At 54.8% G+C, this 17307-nt stretch overlaps 1 protein-coding gene across 1 annotated transcript in view; it reads right to left on the reverse strand.

Annotated features, from left to right (window-relative positions):
- The window catches only part of LOC123771069 (neuropilin and tolloid-like protein 1), a 152756-nt gene that overhangs the window by 24135 nt on the left and 111314 nt on the right, over nucleotides 1–17307 (reverse strand). The window contains exons 3-4 of the mRNA XM_045763372.2: nucleotides 15807–16064; nucleotides 10371–10531 (exon numbers count right to left, since the gene is read on the reverse strand). Coding sequence (XP_045619328.1) covers nucleotides 10371–10531; nucleotides 15807–16064 — 419 coding nt within the window. The remainder of the gene's footprint in view (nucleotides 1–10370; nucleotides 10532–15806; nucleotides 16065–17307) is intronic.

Raw genomic sequence — 17307 nt, forward strand, 5'->3', positions numbered from 1 at the left:
GGAGTCAGACGACGAGTCAACAAGGTGCAGGAGGGGGAGGAGTCAGACGACGAGTCAACAAGGTGCAGGAGGGGGAGGAGTCAGACGACGAGTCAACAAGGTGCAGGAGGGGGAGGAGTCAGACGACGAGTCAACAAGGTGCAGGAGGGGGAGGAGTCAGACGACGAGTCAACAAGGTGCAGGAGGGGGAGGAGTCAGACGACGAGTCAACAAGGTGCAGGAGGGGGAGGAGTCAGACGACGAGTCAACAAGGTGCAGGAGGGGGAGGAGTCAGACGACGAGTCAACAAGGTGCAGGAGGGGGAGGAGTCAGACGACGAGTCAACAAGGTGCAGGAGGGGGAGGAGTGAGACGACGAGTCAACAAGGTGCAGGAGGGGGAGGAGTGAGACGACGAGTCAACAAGGTGCAGGAGGGGGAGGAGTGAGACGACGAGTCAACAAGGTGCAGGAGGGGGAGGAGTGAGACGACGAGTCAACAAGGTGCAGGAGGGGGAGGAGTGAGACGACGAGTCAACAAGGTGCAGGAGGGGGAGGAGTGAGACGACGAGTCAACAAGGTGCAGGAGGGGGAGGAGTGAGACGACGAGTCAACAAGGTGCAGGAGGGGGAGGAGTGAGACGACGAGTCAACAAGGTGCAGGAGGGGGAGGAGTGAGACGACGAGTCAACAAGGTGCAGGAGGGGGAGGAGTGAGACGACGAGTCAACAAGGTGCAGGAGGGGGAGGAGTGAGACGACGAGTCAACAAGGTGCAGGAGGGGGAGGAGTGAGACGACGAGTCAACAAGGTGCAGGAGGGGGAGGAGTGAGACGACGAGTCAACAAGGTGCAGGAGGGGGAGGAGTGAGACGACGAGTCAACAAGGTGCAGGAGGGGGAGGAGTGAGACGACGAGTCAACAAGGTGCAGGAGGGGGAGGAGTGAGACGACGAGTCAACAAGGTGCAGGAGGGGGAGGAGTCAGACGACGAGTCAACAAGGTGCAGGAGGGGGAGGAGTGAGACGACGAGTCAACAAGGTGCAGGAGGGGGAGGAGTGAGACGACGAGTCAACAAGGTGCAGGAGGGGGAGGAGTCAGACGACGAGTCAACAAGGTGCAGGAGGGGGAGGAGTGAGACGACGAGTCAACAAGGTGCAGGAGGGGGAGGAGTCAGACGACGAGTCAACAAGGTGCAGGAGGGGGAGGAGTGAGACGACGAGTCAACAAGGTGCAGGAGGGGGAGGAGTCAGACGACGAGTCAACAAGGTGCAGGAGGGGGAGGAGTGAGACGACGAGTCAACAAGGTGCAGGAGGGGGAGGAGTGAGACGACGAGTCAACAAGGTGCAGGAGGGGGAGGAGTCAGACGACGAGTCAACAAGGTGCAGGAGGGGGAGGAGTCAGACGACGAGTCAACAAGGTGCAGGAGGGGGAGGAGTCAGACGACGAGTCAACAAGGTGCAGGAGGGGGAGGAGTGAGACGACGAGTCAACAAGGTGCAGGAGGGGGAGGAGTGAGACGACGAGTCAACAAGGTGCAGGAGGGGGAGGAGTCAGACGACGAGTCAACAAGGTGCAGGAGGGGGAGGAGTGAGACGACGAGTCAACAAGGTGCAGGAGGGGGAGGAGTGAGACGACGAGTCAACAAGGTGCAGGAGGGGGAGGAGTCAGACGACGAGTCAACAAGGTGCAGGAGGGGGAGGAGTCAGACGACGAGTCAACAAGGTGCAGGAGGGGGAGGAGTGAGACGACGAGTCAACAAGGTGCAGGAGGGGGAGGAGTCAGACGACGAGTCAACAAGGTGCAGGAGGGGGAGGAGTCAGACGACGAGTCAACAAGGTGCAGGAGGGGGAGGAGTGAGACGACGAGTCAACAAGGTGCAGGAGGGGGAGGAGTCAGACGACGAGTCAACAAGGTGCAGGAGGGGGAGGAGTGAGACGACGAGTCAACAAGGTGCAGGAGGGGGAGGAGTGAGACGACGAGTCAACAAGGTGCAGGAGGGGGAGGAGTGAGACGACGAGTCAACAAGGTGCAGGAGGGGGAGGAGTGAGACGACGAGTCAACAAGGTGCAGGAGGGGGAGGAGTGAGACGACGAGTCAACAAGGTGCAGGAGGGGGAGGAGTGAGACGACGAGTCAACAAGGTGCAGGAGGGGGAGGAGTGAGACGACGAGTCAACAAGGTGCAGGAGGGGGAGGAGTGAGACGACGAGTCAACAAGGTGCAGGAGGGGGAGGAGTGAGACGACGAGTCAACAAGGTGCAGGAGGGGGAGGAGTCAGACGACGAGTCAACAAGGTGCAGGAGGGGGAGGAGTGAGACGACGAGTCAACAAGGTGCAGGAGGGGGAGGAGTGAGACGACGAGTCAACAAGGTGCAGGAGGGGGAGGAGTGAGACGACGAGTCAACAAGGTGCAGGAGGGGGAGGAGTGAGACGACGAGTCAACAAGGTGCAGGAGGGGGAGGAGTGAGACGACGAGTCAACAAGGTGCAGGAGGGGGAGGAGTGAGACGACGAGTCAACAAGGTGCAGGAGGGGGAGGAGTGAGACGACGAGTCAACAAGGTGCAGGAGGGGGAGGAGTGAGACGACGAGTCAACAAGGTGCAGGAGGGGGAGGAGTGAGACGACGAGTCAACAAGGTGCAGGAGGGGGAGGAGTGAGACGACGAGTCAACAAGGTGCAGGAGGGGGAGGAGTGAGACGACGAGTCAACAAGGTGCAGGAGGGGGAGGAGTGAGACGACGAGTCAACAAGGTGCAGGAGGGGGAGGAGTGAGACGACGAGTCAACAAGGTGCAGGAGGGGGAGGAGTGAGACGACGAGTCAACAAGGTGCAGGAGGGGGAGGAGTGAGACGACGAGTCAACAAGGTGCAGGAGGGGGAGGAGTGAGACGACGAGTCAACAAGGTGCAGGAGGGGGAGGAGTGAGACGACGAGTCAACAAGGTGCAGGAGGGGGAGGAGTGAGACGACGAGTCAACAAGGTGCAGGAGGGGGAGGAGTGAGACGACGAGTCAACAAGGTGCAGGAGGGGGAGGAGTGAGACGACGAGTCAACAAGGTGCAGGAGGGGGAGGAGTGAGACGACGAGTCAACAAGGTGCAGGAGGGGGAGGAGTGAGACGACGAGTCAACAAGGTGCAGGAGGGGGAGGAGTGAGACGACGAGTCAACAAGGTGCAGGAGGGGGAGGAGTGAGACGACGAGTCAACAAGGTGCAGGAGGGGGAGGAGTGAGACGACGAGTCAACAAGGTGCAGGAGGGGGAGGAGTGAGACGACGAGTCAACAAGGTGCAGGAGGGGGAGGAGTGAGACGACGAGTCAACAAGGTGCAGGAGGGGGAGGAGTGAGACGACGAGTCAACAAGGTGCAGGAGGGGGAGGAGTGAGACGACGAGTCAACAAGGTGCAGGAGGGGGAGGAGTGAGACGACGAGTCAACAAGGTGCAGGAGGGGGAGGAGTGAGACGACGAGTCAACAAGGTGCAGGAGGGGGAGGAGTGAGACGACGAGTCAACAAGGTGCAGGAGGGGGAGGAGTGAGACGACGAGTCAACAAGGTGCAGGAGGGGGAGGAGTGAGACGACGAGGTCAACAAGGTGCAGGAGGGGGAGGAGTGAGACGACGAGTCAACAAGGTGCAGGAGGGGGAGGAGTGAGACGACGAGTCAACAAGGTGCAGGAGGGGGAGGAGTGAGACGACGAGTCAACAAGGTGCAGGAGGGGGAGGAGTGAGACGACGAGTCAACAAGGTGCAGGAGGGGGAGGAGTGAGACGACGAGTCAACAAGGTGCAGGAGGGGGAGGAGTGAGACGACGAGTCAACAAGGTGCAGGAGGGGGAGGAGTGAGACGACGAGTCAACAAGGTGCAGGAGGGGGAGGAGTGAGACGACGAGTCAACAAGGTGCAGGAGGGGGAGGAGTGAGACGACGAGTCAACAAGGTGCAGGAGGGGGAGGAGTGAGACGACGAGTCAACAAGGTGCAGGAGGGGGAGGAGTGAGACGACGAGTCAACAAGGTGCAGGAGGGGGAGGAGTGAGACGACGAGTCAACAAGGTGCAGGAGGGGGAGGAGTGAGACGACGAGTCAACAAGGTGCAGGAGGGGGAGGAGTGAGACGACGAGTCAACAAGGTGCAGGAGGGGAGGAGTGAGACGACGAGTCAACAAGGTGCAGGAGGGGGAGGAGTGAGACGACGAGTCACAAGGTGCAGGAGGGGGAGGAGTGAGACGACGAGTCAACAAGGTGCAGGAGGGGGAGGAGTGAGACGACGAGTCAACAAGGTGCAGGAGGGGGAGGAGTGAGACGACGAGTCAACAAGGTGCAGGAGGGGGAGGAGTGAGACGACGAGTCAACAAGGTGCAGGAGGGGGAGGAGTGAGACGACGAGTCAACAAGGTGCAGGAGGGGGAGGAGTGAGACGACGAGTCAACAAGGTGCAGGAGGGGGAGGAGTGAGACGACGAGTCAACAAGGTGCAGGAGGGGGAGGAGTGAGACGACGAGTCAACAAGGTGCAGGAGGGGGAGGAGTGAGACGACGAGTCAACAAGGTGCAGGAGGGGGAGGAGTGAGACGACGAGTCAACAAGGTGCAGGAGGGGGGGGGGAGGAGTGAGACGACGAGTCAACAAGGTGCAGGAGGGGGAGGAGTGAGACGACGAGTCAACAAGGTGCAGGAGGGGGAGAGAGTGAGACGACGAGTCAACAAGGTGCAGGAGGGGGAGGAGTCAGACGACGAGTCAACAAGGTGCAGGAGGGGGAGGAGTCAGACGACGAGGTCAACAAGGTGCAGGAGGGGGAGGAGTCAGACGACGAGTCAACAAGGTGCAGGAGGGGGAGGAATCAGCTGACGGTGGACGGAACACCTAACTGAATTTACCGCGCATTAAGGAATGTCGAGTCAGCGCTAACAACTTGAGCTGCTTTGATCCTTGGGCTGACAGATTTGTCCCACTTGATTATGTGGAAGGTCGGGTCTTGTGGGAGGGGGGGGGGGCTGGAAGGTCGGTCCTTGTGGGAGGAAGAGGGGGGGGGAGACTGGAAGGTCGGTCCTTGTGGGAGGAAGAGGGGGGGGGAGACTGGAAGGTCGGTCCTTGTGGGAGGAAGAGGGGGGGGGGGGAGACTGGAAGGTCGGTCCTTGTGGGAGGAAGAGGGGGGGGGGGGAGACTGGAAGGTCGGTCCTTGTGGGAGGAAGAGGGGGGGGGAGACTGGAAGGTCGGTCCTTGTGGGAGGAAGAGGGGGGGGGGGCTGGAAGGTCGGTCCTTGTGGGAGGAAGAGGGGGGGGGGAGACTGGAAGGTCGGTCCTTGTGGGAGGAAGAGGGGGGGGAGACTGGAAGGTCGGTCCTTGTGGGAGGAAGAGGGGGGGGGGGCTGGAAGGTCGGTCCTTGTGGGAGGAAGAGGGGGGGGGGGAGACTGGAAGGTCGGTCCTTGTGGGAGGAAGAGGGGGGGGGGGAGACTGGAAGGTCGGTCCTTGTGGGAGGAAGAGGGGGGGGGGGGGGAGACTGGAAGGTCGGTCCTTGTGGGAGGAAGAGGGGGGGGGGGAGACTGGAAGGTCGGTCCTTGTGGGAGGAAGAGGGGGGGGGAGACTGGAAGGTCGGTCCTTGTGGGAGGAAGAGGGGGGGGGAGACTGGAAGGTCGGTCCTTGTGGGAGGAAGAGGGGGGGGGGAGACTGGAAGGTCGGTCCTTGTGGGAGGAAGAGGGGGGGGGGGAGACTGGAAGGTCGGTCCTTGTGGAGGAAGAGGGGGGGGGGGAGACTGGAAGGTCGGTCCTTGTGGGAGGAAGAGGGGGGGGGAGACTGGAAGGTCGGTCCTTGTGGGAGGAAGAGGGGGGGGGAGACTGGAAGGTCGGTCCTTGTGGGAGGAAGAGGGGGGGGGGAGACTGGAAGGTCGGTCCTTGTGGGAGGAAGAGGGGGGGGGGAGACTGGAAGGTCGGTCCTTGTGGGAGGAAGAGGGGGGGGGGGAGACTGGAAGGTCGGTCCTTGTGGGAGGAAGAGGGGGGGGGAGACTGGAAGGTCGGTCCTTGTGGGAGGAAGAGGGGGGGGGGAGACTGGAAGGTCGGTCCTTGTGGGAGGAAGAGGGGGGGGGAGACTGGAAGGTCGGTCCTTGTGGGAGGAAGAGGGGGGGGGGAGACTGGAAGGTCGGTCCTTGTGGGAGGAAGAGGGGGGGGGGAGACTGGAAGGTCGGTCCTTGTGGGAGGAAGAGGGGGGGGGGAGACTGGAAGGTCGGTCCTTGTGGGAGGAAGAGGGGGGGGGGGAGACTGGAAGGTCGGTCCTTGTGGGAGGAAGAGGGGGGGGGGAGACTGGAAGGTCGGTCCTTGTGGGAGGAAGAGGGGGGGGGGAGACTGGAAGGTCGGTCCTTGTGGGAGGAAGAGGGGGGGGGGAGACTGGAAGGTCGGTCCTTGTGGGAGGAAGAGGGGGGGGGGAGACTGGAAGGTCGGTCCTTGTGGGAGGAAGAGGGGGGGGGAGACTGGAAGGTCGGTCCTTGTGGGAGGAAGAGGGGGGGGGAGACTGGAAGGTCGGTCCTTGTGGGAGGAAGAGGGGGGGGGGGAGACTGGAAGGTCGGTCCTTGTGGGAGGAAGAGGGGGGGGGAGACTGGAAGGTCGGTCCTTGTGGGAGGAAGAGGGGGGGGGAGACTGGAAGGTCGGTCCTTGTGGGAGGAAGAGGGGGGGGGAGACTGGAAGGTCGGTCCTTGTGGGAGGAAGAGGGGGGGGGAGACTGGAAGGTCGGTCCTTGTGGGAGGAAGAGGGGGGGGGGAGACTGGAAGGTCGGTCCTTGTGGGAGGAAGAGGGGGGGAGGGCTCAGGAAGGTTGGGTCTTGTGGGAGGGGGGGGGGGAAGACTGGAAGGTCGGTCCTTGTGGGAGGAAGAGGGGGGGGGGAGGGCTCAGGAAGGTTGGGTCTTGTGGGAGGGGGGGGGAAGACTGGAAGGTCGGTCCTTGTGGGAGGGGGGGGGGGGAAGACTGGAAGGTCGGTCCTTGTGGGAGGAGGGGGGGGGGAGGGCTCAGGAAGGTTGGGTCTTGTGGCCTTCATGTCCTTACAAAATGTACACTAAAAGTGGCAGTGAGTGACCAGCCACAATGACACGTCAGTGATTGATCTGTAATAACCGGTTGCCCCATTAAGCTGCCCCAAACCTGTACTGGGAAGAAGGCTGGACGACACTGCAAGACAAGTGTGGTGGGCCGCCCCCCTTCAAAAAGGATCCTTACGGGCTATTCATGCCCGTGCCGCCTCTTGGGTGGCTTAATCTCCATCAATCATCAAGAACCCCAAAACATCCCCCGCTCCTGTGCTAGGTAAGTCCACTACGGGCTCACCATAGCCCGTGCTACTTGCCCCGCTCCTGTGCCAGGTAAGTCCACTACGGGCTCACCATAGCCCGTGCTACTTGCCCCGCTCCTGTGCCAGGTAAGTCCACTACGGGCTCACCATAGCCCGTGCTACTTGCCCCGCTCCTGTGCCAGGTAAGTTACGGGCTCACCATAGCCCGTGCTACTTGGAACTTGTTGCGAGTAGCTTAATCTATAACAACAACAACCCACAACATGGTACAGGTGGCGACGACCCAGCCGTCACCGCCACTACTGACCCCACACCCGGCCACACACACAAGTACCTGCTCCCGTACCTCTAGCCCTAATACAACACCAAACAATGGGTATAAATTTAGATAAGTTTAGATTTAGGAAAGACCTGGGTAAATATTGGTTCGGTAACAGGGAATTTGTTGATTTGTGGAACCTATTACCGCGTGACATAATAGAAGTAGGATCCCTTGGTTGTTTCAAGCGTAGGTTAGACATATATATATATAAGAATGAGTTCTGGTAGATATAAATAGGAGCTGCCACGTATGGGCCACTAGGTCTTGTGCAGTTATCTTGATTGTTATGTTCTTACTGCATCGACCTATCGATACTACGACCTCGAGTACTACAAGACCTACACCCCCCCTCCCCCCCGACGGACAGCCAGAATTCCACGACGACTCCGACGACAACCCGGTCGACGACACGACGACGAAGAACCGCCGAAGCTGATTTGGCAGATGCCACTCGACGCCTCCACCCATAAGCCTCCCGCCTGAACAGCCAGGCCTCCTGCAGGACGTAAACTGCGAGCGACCAAGAAGACCCTTCCCCCATCCATCCACAGACCTCCAGTTACTGGTAATGGCGCCACACACCGTCCACTTACGGGGTATTCATACCCGTGCCACATCTTGGGTAGTTTAAGCGCTATCAATCACCCCACAACTGACTGCCTTTACCACCCTCACAGCTGTTGTGCTTGCCAACCTTTATCAGTCTCCGTGGTGTAGTGGTAAGACACTCGCCTGGCGTTCCGCGAGCTCTTTGTCATGGGTTCGTATCCTGGCCGGGGAGGATTTACTGGGCGCAAATCCTTAACTGTAGCCTCTGTTTAACTCAACAGTAAAATGTGTACTTGGCTGTAACAAGGATTCTTCGCGGCGGGGATCGTATTCCAGGGACTTGCCCGAAACGCTACGCGTACTAGTGGCTCTACAAGAATGTAACAACTCTTGTATATATCAAAAAAAAAAAAAAACCTGTCGGCACTATTCTGCATCATGAGACCATTCTTAGACGCTAAGATCTATGGACCTCGCTACAGTGAGTGAGAGGTGGGTGTGGGTGTGCTCACCTAGATCTGCTCGCAGGGTCAAACTAAGCTATAGTCCTGACTTCCCAACATTCTTACATTAATGCAATGACTCATTCCTCACGCTTTTTTTATCGTATGTCCATATAAGAAAATGTAATTGAATTAGCTTCAACAACTTCTGGATATAACCTATTCCATTTAATGACAGCTCTTAGCACTGAAAAATTTCTTTTAGATGTCTATGACTGGTTTGCGTTTTCAGTTCCCATCTATGACCTCACGTTCTGCTATTCCTAGCTTTGAACAACGCTACTTTGCCAGTTTCCCTTAGAATCTTATATGTTGTTATCATGTCCCCTCCCCCCCTTATTTCTCCTTTCTTCCGGTGCGGTAAGGTCCAGTTCTGTGTGTGTTAAAGTGGATAGTTAGTTTATAGTTAAAGTGAAGTTAGTTTATATTTAACTTGAAAGCAACACAAAATATGCAGATTTAGTTTAGAGGGAAGAACTTGATTGCAACAATAGAAAGGTATACACACGGGATCCCTCTAACAACAGTCCCGTAGTCTGGTCAAAGAGCGACTTTGAAACATGCAAAAGCAAGAGAGAGAACCGCATGATGCCCGAAACGCTATGCTTGCTAGTGGCTGTGCAAGAATGTAATTGATTGATTGATGAAGATTAAGCCACCCAAGAGGTGGCACGGGCATGAATAGCCCGTAAGTGGTGGCGGCCCTTTTGAGCCATTACCAGTATCAAGAGCTGATACTGGAGATCTGTGGAGGTGCGACTGCACCCTGCGTGACGGGAGATGTCTCCCGTCTGCAAGAATGTAACAACTCTTGTATATATATAAGTAAATAAAAATAAATAAATGTATAGTGAGGGGTACTCCCCCCCCCCAACCACTAGGTCTTGGGGGTCCCCTTGTACCTGAGGGTGGCCACGGGCCCCAGGGAGGACCCCCGTGTATCTGGCCCAAATGAACAACCTCTCCGCCGCCCCTCGAACAAATCGACACAAAATGGACCTGATGTTTGGGTGAACGAGACTGCGGGAGGATGGTCCTCCTTGGACCTGCACTTCGCCTGAGTGGGTGTGAGGACAGATGGGCTGGGGGCGAGTGGGATGGGCTAGGAACGGGTGGGATGGGGCTAGGGACGGAGGTGCGGGCTGGGAACAGTCCCTTCGAAGGCGAACACGTGTACGGAACACGACTGTAGGTCAACAATCAACCTCCAGCTGGTTAGTGACTGCGGGTTGTTGCGGTCGATGGAAACACGCGCCAGAAAATGAATAAACAAATGCAACATTTGTCAAGTTAGACTACCTAAGTTAGCTTGGACACAGCGGAACCCCAGACACTGTTCTGTAACCTTGTCATGTTGACCACACCACACACTAGAAGGTGAAGGGACGACGACGACGTTTCGGTCCGTCCTGGACCATTCTCAAGTCGATCGATTTGAGAATACTCCAGGACGAACCGTTTCGGTCCGTCCGAATGGTCCAGGACAGAACGTTTCGACGTCCGAAACGTCGTCGTCCCTTCACCTTCTAGTGTGTGGTCTGGTCAACATACTTTAGCCACGTTATTGTGACTCCTCGCCTGCAACCTTGTCATCTCAGTTACCTCTGTACATAAACCTCCAAATAACCCATCAGAAAGTTTTCACAGAGTATTGAATCCCTGCTGGTGCTTATAAGTTAAAATATAACTTGAGTACCTAGACCACAACTAACAGGACTCAAAGGCTGAGGCAGAGCATCTCACCTGTATGGGGGTGAACTGTACCTTCTCTGTGGGCTTTACTGTGATGACCCAGGTGCAGTCGACGGGGTAGTTGTACACGTTGGAGTAGTTGAGGGTGGAGAAGGGTATGTCAGCCTGGGAGATCTTGCCCTGCACGCCAGTCACCGGGATCTGACAACGATCACTCTCCGGCCGGTCCAGCGCTGTAACAGAACACACTCTGACACACGGACTCCAGTCGGGTAGGTACACGTGTTGATGAATGAACATGGGGAATATAGGAATTAACGGATATTGAAACAGAATGATGGGAAATGATAGGAACAATAAGAGCGAAAAAGTGAGAGTCTTACCTTCTCTCTCTCTCTCGGAGAGACCATTCCTTCGACATTTTACACTAGTAAACAAGTCCACTACGGGCTCACCATAGCCCGTGCTACTTGGAACTTTTTGTTCCAAGTAGCGAATCTTAAACAACACTAGTAAATGTATTGTCTAAAGTTTCCACTTAAACGTTTTAACTATCTAGTCCTCTCTTCTTTATTCTAATCTATTCTATGTCTTCTTTATCTACTTTGTTTAATTATCAAGTACACCTCCCATCCACCTCAAGGACCCCCCCCTCCCCCAGACCAGCCACACGCATGGGAGAGAGTGGAGGAAGGTTGGGGGTTTTCACCCCTGTCCTCAGACCAGGCTCGTTAAAGCAGCGGCCGTTACCCCAAGACACATTCATCAATTGTAACACACTGTGTATACAGATTTCTTCACATAAATTAATATTATTATTATTCATTAAAGTTTTATGTGTACTTAGACGTAGGTTAGCTTAGGGTGTCTGGGTGCTGTTGACGACTATTTGTACTTGTAGTACGTGGGTGAGGCGTTTACAGGGTCGTGGTTCGAAGAGTGGTCGTTATCGATGCCCGGTGCTCCAGCCGGCCCCCAGGAGCCGGCTGGAACACCACCCAGGAGCCTGCTGGAACACCACCCAGGAGCCTGCTGGAACACCACCCAGGAGCCTGCTGGAACACCACCCAGGAGCCTGCTGGAACACCACCCAGGAGCCGGCTGGAACACCACCCAGGAGCCGGCTGGAGCACCACCCAGGAGCCGGCTGGAACACCACCCAGGAGCCAGCTGGAACACCACCCAGGAGCCGGCTGGAACACCACCCAGGAGCCGGCTGGAACACCACCCAGGAGCCAGCTGGAACACCACCCAGGAGCCGGCTGGAACACCACCCAGGAGCCGGCTGGAACACCACCCAGGAGCCAGCTGGAACACCACCCAGGAGCCGGCTGGAACACCACCCAGGAGCCGGCTGGAACACCACCCAGGAGCCGGCTGGAACACCACCCAGGAGCCGGCTGGAACACCACCCAGGAGCCGGCTGGAACACCACCCAGGAGCCGGCTGGAACACCACCCAGGAGCCGGCTGGAACACCACCCTCAAGTTACCCATACAAGGTTATCGTGAGTAACCCAACTTAATAACGGGATCGCCATAGCCCGTGCTACAGGGACATTTCGTTCCGAGTAGCGAAATCTAATACAAGAACAACATGTGGACTCTGGCAGAGTCTATGCCACACACTACAGAGTCCTACAGCTGCTCTATGCCACACACTACAGAGTCCTACAGCTGCTCTATGCCACACACTACAGAGTCCTACAGCTGCTCTATGCCACACACTACAGAGTCCTACAGCTGCTCTATGCCACACACTACAGAGTCCTACAGCTGCTCTATGCCACACACTACAGAGTCCTACAGCTGCTCTATGCCACACACTACAGAGTCCTACAGCTGCTCTATGCCACACACTACAGAGTCCTACAGCTGCTCTATGCCACACACTACAGAGTCCTACAGCTGCTCTATGCCACACACTACAGAGTCCTACAGCTGCTCTATGCCACACACTACAGAGTCCTACAGCTGCTCTATGCCACACACTACAGAGTCCTACAGCTGCTCTATGCCACACACTACAGAGTCCTACAGCTGCTCTATGCCACACACTACAGAGTCCTACAGCTGCTCTATGCCACACACTACAGAGTCCTACAGCTGCTCTATGCCACACACTACAGAGTCCTACAGCTGCTCTATGCCACACACTACAGAGTCCTACAGCTGCTCTATGCCACACACTACAGAGTCCTACAGCTGCTCTATGCCACACACTGGTAACGAAATCCTGATAAACAATGTACCTGCTCAAACGTGTGAGATCCATCTAGGTGTGAGTGCGTGTTTATACTTACCAAGTTGTGCTTGCGGGGGTTGAGCTCTGGCTCTTTGGTCCCGCCTCTCAACGATCAACCAACTAATGTACAGGTTCCTGAGGTTCCTGGCGTGTGTGTTTCTGTTTTAACATGAAAAATATGAGCAAAGCGGAAGAGCCGGGAGGCACAGGAAGATGAGAAAGCTGTATAGACACAGAACGAGAGGATCCCCTGGCAGGTGAGAGGGGAAAAACGAGGGAAGCTGGGCAGGTGTAATCAGCATCCTTCACTTGTCCCTACCCACTGACCCCTCCCCCCTCTCTCTCTCTCACCCCTTCCATATCAAGATCAACATATGCGATGCCCCGCGAGAGGGGTCCAGGGCAGCGGAGTCCATAGTCCTGCCGTATACTAAGATTATTTGTCACGCTTACAGGTAAGGGGAGACGTTAACCTGAGGGGAAAGGAGGGCGGCAGGATATATGTGAGAGAAAGGGCATTATAGGGAAAACGAGGGGAGTTGTAGGTATGTACCCCAGAGGGCGGGCAACAGCTCTGGCTCTTGGGTCCCGCCTCTCGATTGTCAGTCAAGTGGTGAGTCTACCTGATCTATATCTACCAGTGAAGTATATATGGAGACAGAGCTCTGGTCCCCAGGGCACTGTAGGACACGTGAGGTGGTGGTGGTGAGACACACAAGTTGTGGGGGGTGGACACGCACCAGACACATGGAGGGAGGGGTGGACACATCTTGTATTGAGTGCCTGTGTCTCTCTACCCGATGGCAGCACTGAGTGCCACTTGTCACCGTGGTGTGGTGAGACCCGCATCACCAACCAGTGTTGTGACACACTCACCAGTGTCGTGAGACAGTCACCAGTGTTGTGAGACACTCACCAGTGTTGTGACACACTCACCAGTGTTGTGACACACTCACCAGTGTTGTGAGACACTCACCAGTGTTGTGAGACAGTCACCAGTGTTGTAAGACACTCACCAGTGTCGTGACACACTCACCAGTGTTGTGACACACTCACCAGTGTTGTGAGACACTCACCAGTGTTGTGACACACTCACCAGTGTTGTGACACACTCACCAGTGTTGTGAGACACTCACCAGTGTTGTAAGACACTCACCAGTGACGTGACACACTCACCAGTGTTGTGACACACTCACCAGTGTTGTGAGACACTCACCAGTGTTGTGACACACTCACCAGTGTTGTGACACACTCACCAGTGTTGTGAGACACTCACCAGTGTTGTGACACACTCACCAGTGTTGTGACACACTCACCAGTGTTGTGAGACACTCACCAGTGTTGTAAGACACTCACCAGTGACGTGACACACTCACCAGTGTTGTGACACACTCACCAGTGTTGTGACACACTCACCAGTGTTGTGACACACTCACCAGTGTTGAGAGACACTCACCAGTGTTGTGACACACTCACCAGTGTTGTGACACACTCACCAGTGTTGTGAGACACTCACCAGTGTTGTGACACACTCACCAGTGTTGTGACACACTCACCAGTGTTGCTAACCATCTCTACTGAAGAACACAAAAAAATTCACACATTTCTGCCATCCAGAACAGGGAGACAGCCCCTGCAAAATGTGTTACAAAATAACTCTGCACCACTAAAACTCGCCCTTTATCATATTTAGCCAGGGGCGTCCCGCCAGGAATTGGGTGGGAGAGAGAGCAAGCAAATTTAATATTTTTATGTCGTTCTCTACCCCCCCTCTCGTCCTGAATATTCAAACCAAACATTCTGCAGTGATTAAAACATTTGTTTATAAAGCTGGAATATTTTCCCGTGGCGAATATGGGCAAAATAGTGATATATATATACCTGTGATGAGCCCCAGTGGCGGTGACCATACTGGCCTTGCGGTTATTTTCACCCTTATCGGACACCATCCCTATTTCTGCCTCACCTTACGTGGAGCAAACATTAAGAAATTTAAAAAAAAAATGTGGTGGGGTTACCAACTTTAAATTGGAACTATAACTAAATTTTATTATGAAATCACAAAACTTTAAACAAAAATGACTACAAATCTACAAGTTAACAAATCCATAAGGGGGCCGTGACCAGGATTCGAACCTGCGTCCGAGAGCATCCCAGACGCTGCCTTAATCGACTGAGCTACGACATGGTCAAAAGGAGTTGAAACCGAAGTTCTACTGAACTTACTGGATCCTGCAGCCTCTCCGAGACACAAACCAGGGTTTTACACAACTCCCCCCTGCACTCGAGCTATGTCAACAGGCCGTTCTCCCTCTTCGCCCTTACTTCATTACACACAGAAATCACAATTCTACAAGAAATCTACAAGTCGTTGGACGTAGAGGAGACATGGAAGGAACGGAGACTGCCAGGTCGGTGGCTCTATGGCCTCCAGCGAAACGTGTCCAGCACCAGTCACGTACACAACGGAGAAAAAAACAACTGTAAGGTCTCTTGTGACCTCGACCTTTGACCCCTAAACACACACTTTCAGGTCTATGTACTTGATAGAAGCCAAGTTAATGACCGGAACACAATTCAACATTTGTCGCCACCTTTACTCTACTAACTCCAAGGTCCAGCGTCACCTGCATCACAATGGTTTTGTATTCAAACTAATAATAATTATGTAACCTTATGGAGTGGACCCGAAGAAAGGAAGGAAGAAACAGACAGAGAGAGAGAGAGAGAGAGAGAGAGAGAGAGAGAGAGAGAGAGAGAGAGAGAGAGAGAGAGAGAGAGAGAGAGAGAGAGAGAGAGAAAGAGAGAGAGAAAGAGAGAGAGAGAAAGAGAGAGAGAGAGAAAGAGAGAAAGAGAGAAAGAGAGAAAGAGAGAGAGAAAGAGAGAGAGAGAAAGAGAGAGAGAGAAAGAGAGAGAGAGAGAAAGAGAGAAAGAGAGAAAGAGAGAAAGAGAGAGAGAGAGAAAGAGAAAGAGAGAGAGAGAGAGAGAGAGAGAGAGAGAGAGAGAGAGAGAGAGAGAGAGAGAGAGAGAGAGAGAGAGAGAGAGAGAGAGAGAGAGAGAGAGACAGACAGACAGACAGACAGACAGACAGACAGACAGACAGACAGACAGACAGACAGACAGACAGACAGACAGACAGACAGACAGAGACAGACAGACAGACAGAGGGAGAGGGACGTGGTGTCCCACAAGACCGTACACAACACCTCCCCAGCTGTGTTTACCAGGCGCGGAAACACACACAACAGACCCCAGAACACTCACCTTTATTTTTGATAAACTGGTAGACGGCCCTGAAGCCCTTGTACTCTATGGTCTCGTCTGACTTGAACCTCAGCCACAGGTGTCTGTCCTTGGAGGTGATGATGGGCGGGAACTTGGAGCCGCAGTACTTGTCTATCAGGTCAGAGTAGCCGTGGGCGCCGTCTCGGACCTCCAGGTAGTCGAACTCGCACGGATGTGAAGAGGGCTCCATTTCGAAGTAGTCCCGGAAATCTATACGGATCACGTGGTCATACTTGGCTGGGAGGGAGGGAGAGAGAGATAAGATGCAGGCGATGAGTCACAATAACGTGGCTAAAGTATATTGACCAGACCACACACTAGAAGGTGAAGGGACGACGACGTTTCGGCCCGTCCTGGACCATTCTCAAGTCGAAGTTGATTGTGAGAATGGTCCAGGACGGACCGAAACGTCGTCGTCCCGTCACCTTCTAGTGTGTGGTCTGGTCAACAGAGAGGTAAGATTTTAACAAGAGAATCCACCAACCAGAACCAATATATAGCACTTGGAAGGGATCACGGGAGACATCTCCCGTCACGCAGGGTGCAGTCGCACCTCCACAGATTTCCAGTATCAGCTCTTGATACTGGTAATGGCTCAAAAGGGCCACCACTTACGGGCTATTCATGCCCGTGCCACCTTTTGAGTGGCTTAATCTTATCAATCAATCAATCAATCTTGGAAGGGATCTATGAGGATAAGCAGGCCCCAGAGACACACACACAAAGCGCGCCTTTTGGAAGACCCAGAACAGGAGCAGAAGTATTGTATTTAAACAAGTTTACAACCAAGGTTCACACAGGCAACCTGCCTCGTCCCCGACGGCAGCAAAGGAAATGTGAGAAAGTTCTCCGGCAAATCTGTAGGCAATATAAAATGTCCCCAGACAACACGGTCGAGGGCGGTACGTGAGAGCCGTGAATATGTCACAGTTTCCCCTCCAGCGCCCCGCCAAGCCTCGCATGGCTGCACTATGCAAATACCTATTAAACTTGACTTGGGGATAACAAATTGAAGGCACTCGGGGTAGAAACTTGACAAATGCAGTTGTTGCACACTGTTGCATGTTTATTGCATGCCATCTCGGTCATTACGGCGCATTTTAACAGTTTTAACCCAAGAGCGAAACTTTTAAGCACCGCGATATTAACGTTTTCTATGAATAGGTTAAGAGGAGGGGGGGGGGGGGGGTTCGCTTGCTTCAAAGTTATGCAAAATTTTGCGTTTTTATGGAGTAGCGAACTGAGAGAAGAGGCTGGGACAACGGGCCCACCTGTCACCCCAATCTCTCAAGCTGTCACTCCGTCAAAAATGCGACTGTTGTGCCTAACAAAACGCGGGAACCTGACCAACTTTAACCTGGCGTGTCGAGGCCCATGCGTAGAGTGCGTTAGTATTACGGTGTTTTAATTTTTTATTAATATGTTACGCATGCATGCACGCGCGCACTCTCCCTCCCAGCCTCCTCACACACGCACGCAC

This window comes from Procambarus clarkii, chromosome 65 (genome assembly GCF_040958095.1).
Source record: "Procambarus clarkii isolate CNS0578487 chromosome 65, FALCON_Pclarkii_2.0, whole genome shotgun sequence".
In the NCBI taxonomy this organism is placed as follows: domain Eukaryota; kingdom Metazoa; phylum Arthropoda; class Malacostraca; order Decapoda; family Cambaridae; genus Procambarus; species Procambarus clarkii.